This window comes from Ooceraea biroi, chromosome 6 (assembly GCF_003672135.1).
Source record: "Ooceraea biroi isolate clonal line C1 chromosome 6, Obir_v5.4, whole genome shotgun sequence".
NCBI classification, from domain to species: domain Eukaryota; kingdom Metazoa; phylum Arthropoda; class Insecta; order Hymenoptera; family Formicidae; genus Ooceraea; species Ooceraea biroi.
The window spans coordinates 3,394,509-3,409,046 of NC_039511.1; the positions used below are offsets into that span (position 1 = coordinate 3,394,509).

Genomic DNA, 14,538 nt, shown 5'->3' on the forward strand with positions numbered 1-14,538 from the left:
TTCATCTATCCAAGAAAAAAAGTATCGTGCTCTCGGGACTGGCATAGAGAGACGTAGAGTCAGGTCTGACGTAAAGCTTCCGTTTCTACTTCATCCTGTCCGACGTCGAGTTTCCGTTTCTACCTCGAAGTGGTTATGCCACGTACTTTGACGCGGTTAGATCCGAATCACATTTCAAAGAGTTCAATGAAAAAATCCCTCAAATAAGTCGGCACATCCTCGATTTTTATTGCGCAAGATTCTCGATAGCGAGATACTTTAGTTCTCGTGCAAACGAGCGGAACTCGCCATCGACGCGATACTGAGTGTCTTGCCATTCAGTCGTGCCGATCGTTTTCGAGGCGCATCATGTCGCTCGCAATAATTACCTTTCACCCGATAATCGACCTCTTATCTTGCCTGGCGCTCTATCAGGATATACAATTTACTGCGACAATAATTGACAATTACCGCTTCTTTTCCGTTGGGAGCCAACTCGAGGCGGCGTCGATGCTATATAAGGTCAATTTTAATTGATTCGATTCGTCCATCACGAGATACCTTTAATTGGCGACGCCGTACGAAACAGATAATTAAGATATGCCAATTATTTCCCTCGAAGTGATGGTACCTCGGAGTCTTTCCTTCTTCTTCGCTTCGATCATCCCCGCAACAAGGCCCGTGATTATTCATAAAATGGGAGATTCAGTGGACACTTTACAATAATTGGACAAGCCCTCGATACATATAAGGTCGCGGATCTATTATTACAGAATTATTAAATAACCCTAAAACCGTACGTATTGTTTAATAATGTCATTGAATACGACGTGACTCTCAAAAACGACTATGCAGGAACGTTTCTTCATCGCGAACGAGTCGTACAAATGAAATCATCGAGTCGTATAGCGGTCGCGAGAAAAGTTCTCTCGGTAGCCAGGTAAAATATGTGGTTCCGGGATTGGAGCAGAAAAAAAGGGATTTCACAAGGCTGGACCCATATTCGTTGACGGTGGGTCAGCATATCTAACGGCAACTTTCTCATTGCTGCGCCGAAAAGTACGAGCCCACGTGCCACTTGGAGAAAGGAGGCCATCCAAATGTCAGCCCTGCATGGCAGTGTCTCGAATACATCTTGCGTATGGGGTAAAAGTTTTGACGACGGCTCGTTCTCGAGAGCGACGATGGAGAGCCGTAACATCACCGCATCATTTTACTCTGCAGATCTCGCGTCGATACAGGAGACTCAACGAGCATCCTCCGGACGAAATCAAGCGGAAATAGATGCGCACTCGAGACACGGCGAGTGTGCGAGTGAAACCGAGATTCGTATAACTCCACTTGCCGATCGAGAGTAAAATGATCATTTTGTATAAGAAAAAAACGAAACGTGTTTTGCACGAGACTTCCTACCCGGCAACGAAAGATTAGCTTCCAGCTCCTTCTTCCTGTTGCTCCATATCACTGGAAAGCTGCGCGAGCAGCCGTGCTCGCTCGTGCGCATTTCCTTCATTAATTATCGGAGTAGAGTGAATGCAAAAAAACGATTACCAGAAGGCAGGATAATCGGAACGCGGAAAATCATCGTTGCGGATTGCTTTATTTTTTGTAAAGGGGTAAACTGTAAAATGAGGACACAAGACTCGCGATTCTTCTCATGAAGATACCGTACTGGGGTTACTGGTATAGCGAATAGATAGCGATATTGGTTGTACCTCGAAAGGCTTTCAGTTATACATCTTTGATTCAAGCAGTTATTAATCTGTGATTGTGACATCCGGAAAGTGGAAAGTCTTGGCACAGCGCTATACTTTTGGTGAACTCACCTAATGTATCCGCGATTTCGACTGTTCGTGTGCGAAGACCCTGACCGTCATTTGCATTTCTGATTCTCTTCGAAAAAAAATAGAGAGAGAGTCTCGGTCTTCATTAATTTAAATAACGCTCTATCATTAATCGTTCAGCATACGATTAGAAATGTAAAATGTAACACTAATGTTCACAAACGTGAAACATTTTCGTAAAATGGAAAGTTGCTGCAAATTGGCTTGAAAAGTAAGACTTCTTGGCGAAACACCGGAAACTTCCGCGAAAGTTTGACAAGACAATAGATCAATGATCGCAACTAAGAAACCATTGATTGATGCAATCAGTTTAACACTATTTCATCCAGAGAGAAAATCTACTAGAAATTGATCAAATGATCTACGTGAAACATATTTGCAAATAACCGTTTTATACATGCGGACAACGGTATAATTTTTCGAAATATCGTGTAGCCTCTAAAAAATCGCATTATACGGATTATCTATCTAGCAAGCTTGATCGGAGTAGGAAGTCGCGTGCCGCGTGACTTTCACTTTCACCGAAATAACGGGGACGCAGGAACGATTGCGTATATCCGCGGGCATATGTCTCATACGGACACGCACGCATATACGTACGTATGCTTCTCTGACGGTTCGCCTTTCTCTCGTAAACAGCGCGACCCTTTCTTTCTCTCGTTCTTTATTTATTCCTTTTTCCGGTGCGAAAAGAGAAACTCGTCTTAAAATTACTTTTCGAACGCGCGTTACCGCGCGAACGAAGAAAGGGTCCGCATGGGCGAGCCCTTTCGCCGATTATAAATCTAACTTTCATTGCCTGAGTGATGTATTTCCATATGTAAAAAGCTGGTTCTTATAATTTTTCAATATCAATGAATTATTACTTTTATAAATTAATGGGATAATTTAACTGACACAAGACGCGTCATTCTTTCGGCAGAGAGATGTTTTTCTGCGCATTAACATTTTTATTTTGTTTTAGTATCTATTAAAAAGATGTTTAGATAATAACTACTAACGATATTTGCATAAGTATACGTAGTGCACCTGTATGAATGTGCACACATACGTGCAGCAAATTTATTGAATTCATTCTTCGCTATCCCGTTTGTCCAGTTCTGACGTATCGGATCACAGTATCTTCCGGTTTCTTTAGAAGAAACGTGTACAAGCGCTTAGACAGCCTATAATAACGATAATATCCAGAATTTGCATCAGATTTCCTCTCGTGTCGATTAAAGTCGCGTGAAACAAAAAACCCGACAACGAAACCGCAATCTTTCGCAATGTATTTCTATTTTTATCAGATGTGTGCTGATTAATCAAAGTTCTCATAATTCTCACAAGTGAGACGCAACTTTAAATCTGAGCTTCTCGGATTTCGGACCGAGTCCGGAAAAAGATCCGGAAATTAAACGTCAATTCAGAACTCGCAGCATCATGTTTCTACTTCGATTAGTATCTGATTCTGATCGCTTTTCCGAAGATGTTATCACGCCAATTATTTTTACTAAATTCTCGCCATGATTTAATGTGCTATATAGTATGTAACGTTACTAGCAATATCAGCATTTGTCAAAACCGACACGCGGAACATGCTGTACGCCGCGAAACCTTGGGCTAACCGCCCGACCGAGAGTTTATCATTGATTTATGAAGTACGCCAGCAACTAGTTCTAGCTCGAGCAGGTTGAATGCCGCCGTTTTCAAGCCGGCCGACGCCTTGCATCGTACGATCGCAATGATACTAGCCGGCTAATGAGATCAAACCCGCTTCTTTACGTCATTGAAAGCAGTGAACACGAATTCCGACTCTGCATGTATTAATATGTACGTCGCGCGCGTGATTCCGCACTATTCTGTAATTTTGCTAACAATTTGTGTGCGAGTACGCGATCGCGGTCTAGTGTGCCAGCATGCAGCAATATTTATTGTCATTGTAATGTTAGGAAATTATGATCTTTCGGATGTGTACGAACGGTTCTACCTGCAGCGCCAACGTACGAAGATTGCTTAATTATGCGTGTTAACACCGCGTGCTACACGAGATTATTGCCCCGTATATTGCCGATCGTATTCTGCTCGAAAATCGTGCGCAAAGATATTAGAGAAAATCTAACTTTCTAAATGGGCGATAGTAGCGAGAGCAGAGATAAAATTTTTTACGATACTGCCGGGCACTAGGTAATTTTATGCAAAATCTCGTGGCAGTCTTCTTCGTGTTAAGCCCACAATTTGTAAGGTTGCGATCGACGTTTTCCACTCGCGAGGTGATTTCAGAAACGCACGCTTCGCTTTAAGAAATTAATAATATACTTAAATAATTATCAACACGAAAGGATGCAGTTATTCATGACACAAGCTCTATTAACTCCTTGCCTCGCGAAATTTAGATGTTTAAAAGCGATCACGCTCGTAACTCGCGATAGGTATATCAGCGTTAACGACGGCGTTTATGTATGTCGAACATGATCGACTTCCTCTAATCGCCATGTTTTTTCGTCGCCAAACAGGAAGATCCTTCGATCGCTATCGTAGAACGTTCTCTGATTCCGAGAGCCGCTCGCCATCAAGCCGCCATTTTTTCGTCTCGCTGTTATAGGAGCTAGTATATCTTCACGTCGACCGCAGCAGAACCGGTTGCCTACGTGCTTACGTATCTAGGAAGTCTCAAAACTTTTTCGACGGTTTCGCTTTCGCGATTATTTTACTTTACTGTGGAAAGGCCATTTTGATATCTGACACAATGACTGTATGCGTTTCTTATATATTTTAACATTAAAAAGAGAGAATTATTTATTTATGTTTATTAGAATAAACATAATTCTCTCTCTTTAATGTTAAATTCATAATTTAAAAATCATGAAAGTTTGATTTATTATTATTGCACGTAGCATTACAAACCGAGCCAAATTTGCTCCCGAGCACGCAGTGATTTTCAAATTATTGTTGCGAGCTGCTTAGTAAGAGGTGCGAGCAATTATGGATTTATGACAAAGTTAATAATGAGAACCGCTGGCAGAGTGCACGAAGGTGTCTATTCCGAAGAATGGCACGTGATTACTTTCTCCGACAGCCCGCACAACTCGGGGTTCGTCAACGACGACGACGACGACGACGATGACGACGACGCAATGATGATGACCTAGCCAAGAAACATGCTTAACGCCAGCTGTCTTCCGGATTTGAGGTTGAACAGCCAGGTTTTCGCAACGCACGGATTGGCGCGATAGAAACGAACTCACGATGTCGACGAGTGAGATCGGCGACTTTTCCTATGCGCGATGACATACGCGAAAACTACAATTGCGAAATTTACGACTTCAATCTTTTAAGGCTGAGTCTCTGTTTAACAAGTCAATAGAGAATATGAAAATATAATTCTATACAGATATGTATAATTTTGTACATGTTGTAAAATGTTTATATACATAAACAATGTTGGAACAGTCACTCAAATTTAATTCTGAGTACTCTGCATGTTATACTATGACAAGGCGAATATTTTAGTGAATTTCACGTCGATTTATTATCAATTGTAAGTTCCCTGCGGGCGTAAACAGCATCATTTACATTTTAATATTTATTCACTCGTATGTATTATAACATTCTCCAAATGAAAATGAGTGATTGAATAAATATCGAAAGGCAGCCTTTAACCATGGCCTTGCTGACCTAGTCAACGTAACAACCTTGAATGGTTGAATAATAACGGGATTTAGCGTACTTCATATCGATAAACGGGCTTGAGCATTTAAATTGCGGGCACTGCAATTACGATTCTGCTGCCTTTTCGAATCGGTATGCTGCACTGGAATGCTAACTGATATAATCGACAGCGTGTCGCGAAGTCAACTGTACAGTCAGAGAAAAGTTTATCATCGGGGTCTCAGAGAAGGCTTGCGGATATCACTCCGTTGAATCGTGATAGCTTAAGCATCGTTTATACGATGTCCTTATCGTATCCATGCTAAATTAGTTGATGCATATGTACAACCGCAGTATAGAATGTTTCACGACACTTTCCCTCCAATTGAAGTTGACTGAGAAAGTGAACTGTTCGCAGCTGTTCTACATTCGTTTTGCATCCTTATTTTTTTTAAATTTTTTGAAAAATGATAATTTTCTTCCCAGGTGTTATACTAAATCAAAACTATTAGGACAAATTACAAGTATTTATTATTACTGCAGCGACTTCCGCTTAAATTAAATTAACATAAAATACGATCGCACATATTGTATATCACTTCGTGTTAGGCAATTGTTGGATGATGGTGACGAGGTGACAGAGATCAAATTCATCTAAATATAGATTCCCGGAAATCTGAGTAAGAGGGTTACCGCGAAGTTTTGTAATTAAATATCAGTAGCGAACTTTGGACTTGTATATTTCGCGCGACGGATTGTTGCACCAGGTCCGAAAAGGAGTTTGCACAACGCACTCGCTCTGTTTCCGTGCCGCTAAAAAATTATTTGCTATCTCGGCACTCGCATATGGCGCCAGTGTAATTATTAGCCTAGCGCGTAGTTAACACTTGGCTAATCATAAGCCAATTCGAAGGCCTATGGTCACAGTCACAATTAATTAATAGCAAATTATCGAGACGAATCCCAGAAAAATCATCACGCTTCATCAATCGACCGCTCATTTTATAATAATAAATCTAACAAACGATACCACCCGCTGACGTAACCCAACCGACTTAGCATGTAGACTTAACGCTTTGCAAAATGAAAACTTACCTGCTCGAAGATAAGAGCGATTCGTCAGTTGTTAGCTATTAGTCAGTTACTGTTAAAACGAGTTCGCGTCCGACTTTCGCCGTGTCGCCGATCGGCGATGCGTTACGTAACGGAATCGAGGAAGAAAGTTTTCGCGTGCGCGAGGGTGTGTACGTTTTGTGCTCGTGTTCGGTGTTAATAATCCACTGTACGTGTCGTGTATCATTTGCATACAAGAACCAACGAACACACGTCCGGATTATTAGAGAACGCAATTAACAAATAACGTTTGTTGCAGGACCTTCGACCGTCTTCAGAGATTCATCTTCGCGGTTTACGGTGAGTACCATGATGAGTATCGACCAAATATAGTCCGTATATAATCGTTCCTGGCATCGCGGCATCGTCCAGCGAAATCGGATTTCGCGAATCGGCTTCTTTATCGAGAGGCCGAGCACGTGCGAGCACTCGCGCTCTGGATGCATCTGCAACGTGCTCGTAGGCCGCTTTTGTTCGACGCTGTACGTCGACGTGTTCGAATAAGCATCTCCACGTGTGCACGCACGTTTACGCACATGCATATCCACGATGTAGTTTCACGCATCTTGATCGAAACGCACGTAAGATGATACCTGTGCCTGGCTGCGCATCAGCAGAGCGAACCTCGCGCGCACACGATCTGTTACTACGACTTTGTGCTTTTTTTCGGAAGAAACGCGAGTACGCATGTTCGCATATGCCTTTCTCAGGTTGTTTATGAGCATATTCTATAAATAACGCGCATACGGATAATGTTCGCTCGGCTCAGCATCCTGGCGACCTTTCGCAGCGAAATCTCTGCTCCCTCGTTCAATGACGTAAAAAGTGTACATCTTTTTCGCACGAAAACCGGCATCTGCCACGATTCCTGAGGCGGAATTTCAATTGAAACGTAACATCGTCAAGGTCGAGAATGATATCTCTCGAGGTCGTAGGTCGGCGCTCGAGTTAACTCGGAAAATCTGCTCGTTAGTCCGAGATACGTTTCAATATCGAACTTTACGTCATATAGATGCAGCCCAATAATTTCAGTGTTCTATAAATAATTATGCCTAATAATGTTCAGTGATCTATATGATGTATAGCTGTAATTTTATTTTAGTTATAATTTTTGTCTGTTTTTTACACCTGAAACACGTGTCAAAGTTTGCACCGCGAATAAATCAGAGAACGAATTTATAATGAGGAATCTTAATCAGAAAGCAAACAACAAATAAATAAAATATTAAATCAATTTTGAAAGGATGATAGCTAGAGAATATAATTTTTCGAGAAAATTTCGAACTTGCAATAAAGATCGATTTACTGTAAAATGGTTATTTTACGTTTGGGTAGAAATCTGTAAATCTGGTACATCTAACAAGTTATTTGGCACGTTGACACTACTCGGATTTGCGGACAATCGTTTTTTGCATGACATTAATTGGCATAACATTATATATGTCTCTATCTCTAATTCTGCATGTAGTCTATAGAATACAGTGTCTCTTACACCTTAAATATTTAATATTCAAATATTTAACATTGGAGCAATGTATCTCGACGAATCCCGCAGAAAGTCTAGTTCCAAGCGATAAATCGAGCTTGTCGCTATTACAATGACGGTTTGCTAACAACAGCGTGATGCTTTAGGACTAGATGAGGCTAGGCTGACCCATCCCTCGCATTGTGCATCCTAAAACACGATTCTACCTATTGTGTTTTGTAACAATACAATGTACCACGAATGCGAGAATCGTCATTCCGACAGGCGCGCAAATGAAAGCTACATCGATCATTAATCCGTAAACATTTGAACTTTTAGACGAAAACACAATAATCTACACTACCGGTTCTCTACATGATGAACCAATTTTATATTTTACATCAGAATTATTGACAACAAAATTTCTGATTAAAAACATGTATTTAAATTAATTTTTTTCGTCTGGTTAAATATATAAATTTGTAAATGTCACAGTTTTTTTCGTATTCATATTATTGATAGGCCTTCAGTGTTAATTAATTGGCGTGTGATGATAATAAATAAAGTGCCAGCTAAGAATGAAAAGAGAGCGTCAATAAGATAGATAAGACAAGTTTGAAAGTATGAAAAGACCGTTGCATGTCGTAGTACCGTAAAACATCCTTGGGTCATTAAAATTCGATGTACGTCTTGCGAAACGTTACGTGTGTTTGATAATGCGATATTACGGCAGGAATTCATTCAGGATATTCTTCGAACTGATTGTATTTTAGCGAAATGAAATGCTATTTTTATTTCAATGAATTAACCGTGCGTGACCTCTTCTAATCTGACGGAAATACGGCGTCACCAAAAGTTTCTGACTTCTTAGTCGTAAGGAGTTATCTATCGCCGAGCAAACATTGCATATTCATACGGTCGCGTTCATGAATTTATAACAAATGTTTTTACCGAACATCTGCGGTCGAAATACCAAAGAGAATATATACACAACAAACATTGTGAAACGTTACTGTACGCATACGCGTACCTTATATAAATTCGTTTAATTTAGTTTTGCAAGCAAATTCGTTACGTCTGTCGTTTGAAATATAATAAGCGTGCGCCTAGGAATAAAATAGAATAGAACGCTTTGTTGAAATCGAAACAGCTTGAGAGCGCACGCAAATAAATGATACAATAATAGAGTTTTTCCACGGAAATTCTACTCGCACGACAAAGGGAGATGAATGGAGAAAGAGAAAAAGAACGCGAGCGCGAGCAGAAGTGAAACGAGCTCTGACCGAGAAAAAGCAAGAGAGAGAGAGAGAGAGAGGACGTGGGAGGATGCAAATGCGAAGAGCCTTGAGTCGAATCCGCCGTAACTAGGATAGGTGCATAGGTGAATTCACACGTCCACATACATGGAACCGGGTGATTCATTCACGCTCCATGTTTAATGCCGAGCCGCCCAGTTAAGAGATACTTTTCTCTAATAAGAAATACTTTTTTCTTCGATAATAATCCCAACAGCCATTGCACCAAGTGAAGCTTATCGCGCTACGCTTCTGACGATAATTATGAAAAAGGTTAACATCAAATGCAATCAACTATGCAATTTTTTATTTCCCCTCTCGTGCAATCTTAATCTCGTACAATTTTCAGTTTTCTGAAGACAAGTGCATTAGAATTACGTGCATCTCTCTCTCTCTCTCTCCCTTTTTAAACTCAATTTTAATAAAGATTGAAACTTTCAAGATCATATTTTTTCTGAAGACTGTGCTGCCCGCAGATCGTTTATGACAGACTGATTAATGCGTCGCGAATAAAGAAACGCGCGCTGCACAAGTGGTGTAACGCTCAAGCGTATAGCCGGTTGATCATCGTGCAGTAGTCGCAGATCGAATGTAGGCTGGCTAATGTGAGCAACAGGTGGGCGTTTCTACTGAACGGCGACTTCTCCCTCTCCGACGCTACTCCTATAGTCAATTTGCCGAGTTCCATACGTGCGCTATGCAAATTAATTTATAGTCGTTAGCTTGTAATTCTCTTTGCCGTGGTACACACCGTGATTTGTCGGTCTTGAGTCCATCTCGTTTAGCTTCCATCCCGTACTATTAGCAGCTTAATATCTGTTACTGATGATGAGGACTCTCTCCTCGCTTCAAGCTTACGAGCATGTATCTATTTGATTAGAGTTAAATCTCTCTTGGAGATTACTGCCGGTTTTGTACGCGCGACAGCGGCTTGCCTACCGTTCATGTAAACATGATGCTGCCGCCACAGGTGTTGGTACTGGGACCACCTGGAACTGGTACTGTCGTCGTGGATGGGTGGTAGCGGCGGGTGTACCTGGTGACCATGGGAGGCCGGCGGGAGGGACGGCGGTGGTGGTTGCTGGGATTGCGGCTGCTGGTGAGCCGGGGCGACGACGATGTGCGGATGCTGCGGCGGCTGCACCGGTGGCTGCTGTGGCTGCTGCTGTTGCTGTTGTTGATGCGGTGGCTGGGGATGGTGCGCCTGGGTGTGCAGCACCCCTGCTGGTATCGGTGGTGGCGCCAATTGCTGATACTCCATCGCGCAGCTCATCCGATTACCTCACGCGCGCATTTAATTGCCCGGACGGTCCCGCGCGGTCCCCCTCCCCCCTCCCCCGATTGGTGTCCACAGCGCGGATAACGAGTCCCCCCGGGGTACCTTCCTTTCACTCGTCTCGGCGCGAACGACGCGCTCGCGCCCGCGACGTTACGACGTGTCGCGATCAGGATCGGCACGGAGAATCACTCGGATTTACCTGACTGATCACCGAGGCCGTCCGTCCGGCTGTATTCTAATGAGTTCGGTTCCAGGGGCGCGATCACGTTGAATCGCGGCGAGCCTACGACTACCTCTCCAGACCCACCGAAGGCGGAACGTCTACGTAGGAGGACGCTCGAGTCCGTCCCGCGGATCGGCACGGGAATTTTCCGCGACAGCAACGGCGAGGTTTAGCGCGCGCGATAGAGCGATCCCCGCGAGCGATTCTCCGTCCGCGAGGCGAATCGCCGCGGCCACGTGATTGCTACGATCCCCCTCGTCTCGTCCGCCCCGAGAAGACGCGGCGCGGGAGAACCGGGCGTGTTGCACTCACAATAGGTCCGAGACGATCGTGATCCACCGCGAAGCTCCGATAATGATCCACGGGAGCAACGGGACGGAAGCACTTTCGCGCGCGCGAGCTGGCGCCCGACGAGATCCACGCTCCGGAGGACACTGCTCCGATTCGCGAGCCGCAGGATCCCGAAGACGCGAGTCGAGTAAGGTACAGGCGGTGAGTCAGGGCACGACTGAACCACGCGAGCACCGAGAGCAGCGCAGTGTCGACTGTCAAAATCGCCGCTCGTCAGCGTCTATCCGTCGGCGCCGCGTGCCGATTGGAGCGCCGTCGTTGCCGGAAGCGGCGCTCCTATTGGTGCCGCTCCATGCCCGGCGAGAGGGGGCAGGGCACGGACGACGTGCCTCGACGCCGTCCCGGAGGTGAACGCGGAGAGATAGCACGAGGAAGGACGGAGCGAGGAAGACGGAGAGTGCCCGAGTGCCCGGCGAGGATAGGCGAATGGAGAGAGAGGGAGAAAGGATGGCGGAGGGAGAGAGAGAAAGGGAGGAAGAGGCTGGAGAGAAAGAGAGAAAGGAAAACTCGCGTGCGTGTCTCGAACGTGTGGCGTCCGGAAAGACACTGAGTCGCCAAGCGCCGCGCCGTTTCGCCGCGCGAGCGGCTCTTTCCCTCTTTGTTCTGCTTGCTGGCGCTCCGTCTCGCTCTCCTCCACTCTAACATCCGCTTTTTCCCGCCCCCACCCCCCACCACGGTGCATCTGGAACCCGACCCCACTCGACTCGCAGAAAAGCACGCGAGCGCGCACACCGTCGCGCGCTGCTGCGGTTTCTTCCTTCTCCGTCGGCCTCGCCTCGTCGGCGTCTCCCTTCTACCAGCCGCGACGAACGAAGTCAGCTCTCCATCGACGTCCCTGTTCGGTCCTCTAGGATCCTGGTCCTCTTCCTCGCGCCACGGAAAACGAGCGCCACCGTCCCCTCAACTACCCTGGCCTCCCGCGCGCTCCGGCTGATCGCGCCACACTTTTTCGCCTGTCCGCGGCTTGCCTCCCGCCTCTACTTATTTTGCCGCGTCTCTCGGAGCCGGGCTCTCGCGGAGGAACGGCTCGGGAGCTTTTGCTCTCGATTCCGTTGCCACGCTCGGGCTCGTCCTGCGCTTTGAATTTAATTGTTACGCTCCGATCGTTTTTGAGCATGTGGGTCGGCGTATTTCTCACTTCCGCTTTTATTGTCTCGATCTTCGATCTCGTCTTTCCAAACTGCTTGACAGACTTGTTCCTTGATGCGCGCGAATACTCGATCGTATACCTCTAATGATTAAACAAATGTTTAAAAGCAAAAATTGCCGTATCGATCTTTTTAGTATTTTGTATGTTATACTCATCGATGCTGCATAAATCTATTGGAGGAGAGGAGGCTCGATCCCCTCCAAGTAAATGCACCTCTCTCTGCAAGATTGAAATGCTATCTCCTCGACTTGCCACGACTGTGGTATTTCACCACTTTCGATTTTACTCAGCGTAGTACGAGTTCTGTTAATTTCACAGATCGACCAGTTGAAACACGCTCCAGGAAGTGTGTCATTCCGTAGAGATCGAGGTCGGCCGACTTATTTTTGATTTCGTTAATTTCCCGTTTTGATTTATGAGCATCACAACTTCGATACAAATAGAAATCTATTAACTTCCGAGGTATATTTATTCGATTGTTCAAATTTCGGAAGTATATCGAAATTGTAATCGAGACTCAACTTACAATGTACAAAAATGATACATTGTTTATTTATAATTAGACGATACAATGATATTTGCTGACAATCCGGAAGTCAATAATCAAATTTATTATTTTTATTTAATATTTCACTTTAATGTTGCTTTGTGGTTAAGACTGTTATAAACTTCATTAGATTATTATCACGATAAAATAAATGACAGAGAATTAATCATAGAACATTTGACAGCGTCGAGTTTGGTGTACAAAGTGAAAGTATAAATGGACAAAAGTTTCGTATTCGTATCTGAAACCTCTTCAAGATTTATCCAGTGATCAAAAAGAGTCCTTTTAATTCTAATAATGGCGGCCGCAGATATTCAACTTGAATGTTGCGAGCGAAGACAAAGATTTGCTGTGGCGGCCATTACAACCCGCGAAAGCGTGCCTCGCTTTGGGTCAGGGCCATCAGGGCCGAGCATCCGTGGGCAGGACCCAAAAAGGATCCCGCTATCTCTGTTCTACCTCCGAGCAACGCGGAAGCATCGCTGTAGCTGAACGGTCCGGTAAAAAACGATGATAAAGGAAGATATATATATATATATACAAGACGAGAAAAAATCTGGGAGAAGCGAAGCGGAAAGAAATCATCAAATAGATGTTCTCACGGAAGGTGGTTACGCACACGTGTTTATTAATTCATATATTTATCGATATTTAAATATTTAAAATTTATACAGAAGAGAGCAGCATCAAGAAATCGAATAGAAAATAGTTTAGTTCGAAAATATATTTCAACTGTTCAAAGTGACATCCTTTTAGCATCTTGTTATTCTTCAGATTCTCGCAAAGAATAGAGATTACGAGTTTTAAATACTTCTAAATAATTATTATCCAGTTCTCGGTCAATATTATCGATCGCGATTATTCTTCCTTCATCGTGAGGATCGCACTCGCCCGGAGGAGAGAAAAAAGAGAGTGCGGGAGGGCTCCACATAAGTTACGTAGTGAAGGCACGAGGTTCTGAATCACCGAAACCGGTCCGGTAGACGCGATGCCTGTTGTGCGAACGCGGAAACCACGAGAGACCTGCGGACTCTCGCGAGTCACGGAAGGATTCCTTTCTCCTCTTCGCTCAACGTGCTTCTTTTTATGTCTCCTGCCTGCCTGTTCGTTTTTAGTTCCCTCATTGTCTTTCTCTTCCTTTACCTCTTTTTCTATTCCTCTTTGAAGAATTCGTTCGGCAGTTTTCGATAGAAATCTTTGAAAATGGCAAGTCGACTGTAACACGAAATCTAATCAATTGCAAAGCCTGACCGAAATTTTATTTTGTCGTATGAAGAATCGCGGTTATTTTTCATCAACATATAACAAAGTTGGTCATTTATGTTTTTCTTTTTTTTTAAATGTCTGCAGTTGAAAGTCTTTCATTATCTTTTGCGTGCGGAATTGATTCAACGCCGTATTTGTACATTCTATCGGTTTGGGAGATCTTAATGCGAGCAGAGACGGTGCAGCTTTCCGACTAAAGGTCGGTCGGGAACTGAAACGAGGGAATTGAAGCAACCTGTTGATCCTGGGCCCTTTCACTCGCATCTCTGCTTTATACTGAGATGGCAGGTGCTATTGATTTATCGCGATATGATATTTCGATATTTTGCAATCCACGAGTTTCCTCGATTAAAATTGTCTCCCGCATTTAATCATCAAGACAAAATTGTGTCAGAT

The 14,538-nt window shown here is 43.9% G+C and overlaps 1 protein-coding gene across 14 annotated transcripts in view; it reads right to left on the bottom strand.

The window, feature by feature from the left end:
• The window catches only part of LOC105284073 (thyrotroph embryonic factor), a 69,729-nt gene that overhangs the window by 22,419 nt on the left and 32,772 nt on the right, over positions 1–14,538 (bottom strand). The window contains exon 1 of one of the 14 annotated variants that reach the window (XM_011347315.3): positions 10,266–11,653. The exons of 11 other annotated variants lie outside the window; for them this stretch is intronic. In XM_011347315.3, coding sequence (XP_011345617.1) covers positions 10,266–10,599 — 334 coding nt within the window. In that variant the 5' untranslated portion in view covers positions 10,600–11,653. Of the gene's footprint in view, positions 1–10,265; positions 11,654–14,538 lie in introns of those variants that run through there. 2 more of the 14 variants (XM_026970738.1, XM_011347323.3) reach the window with 2 other exon arrangements.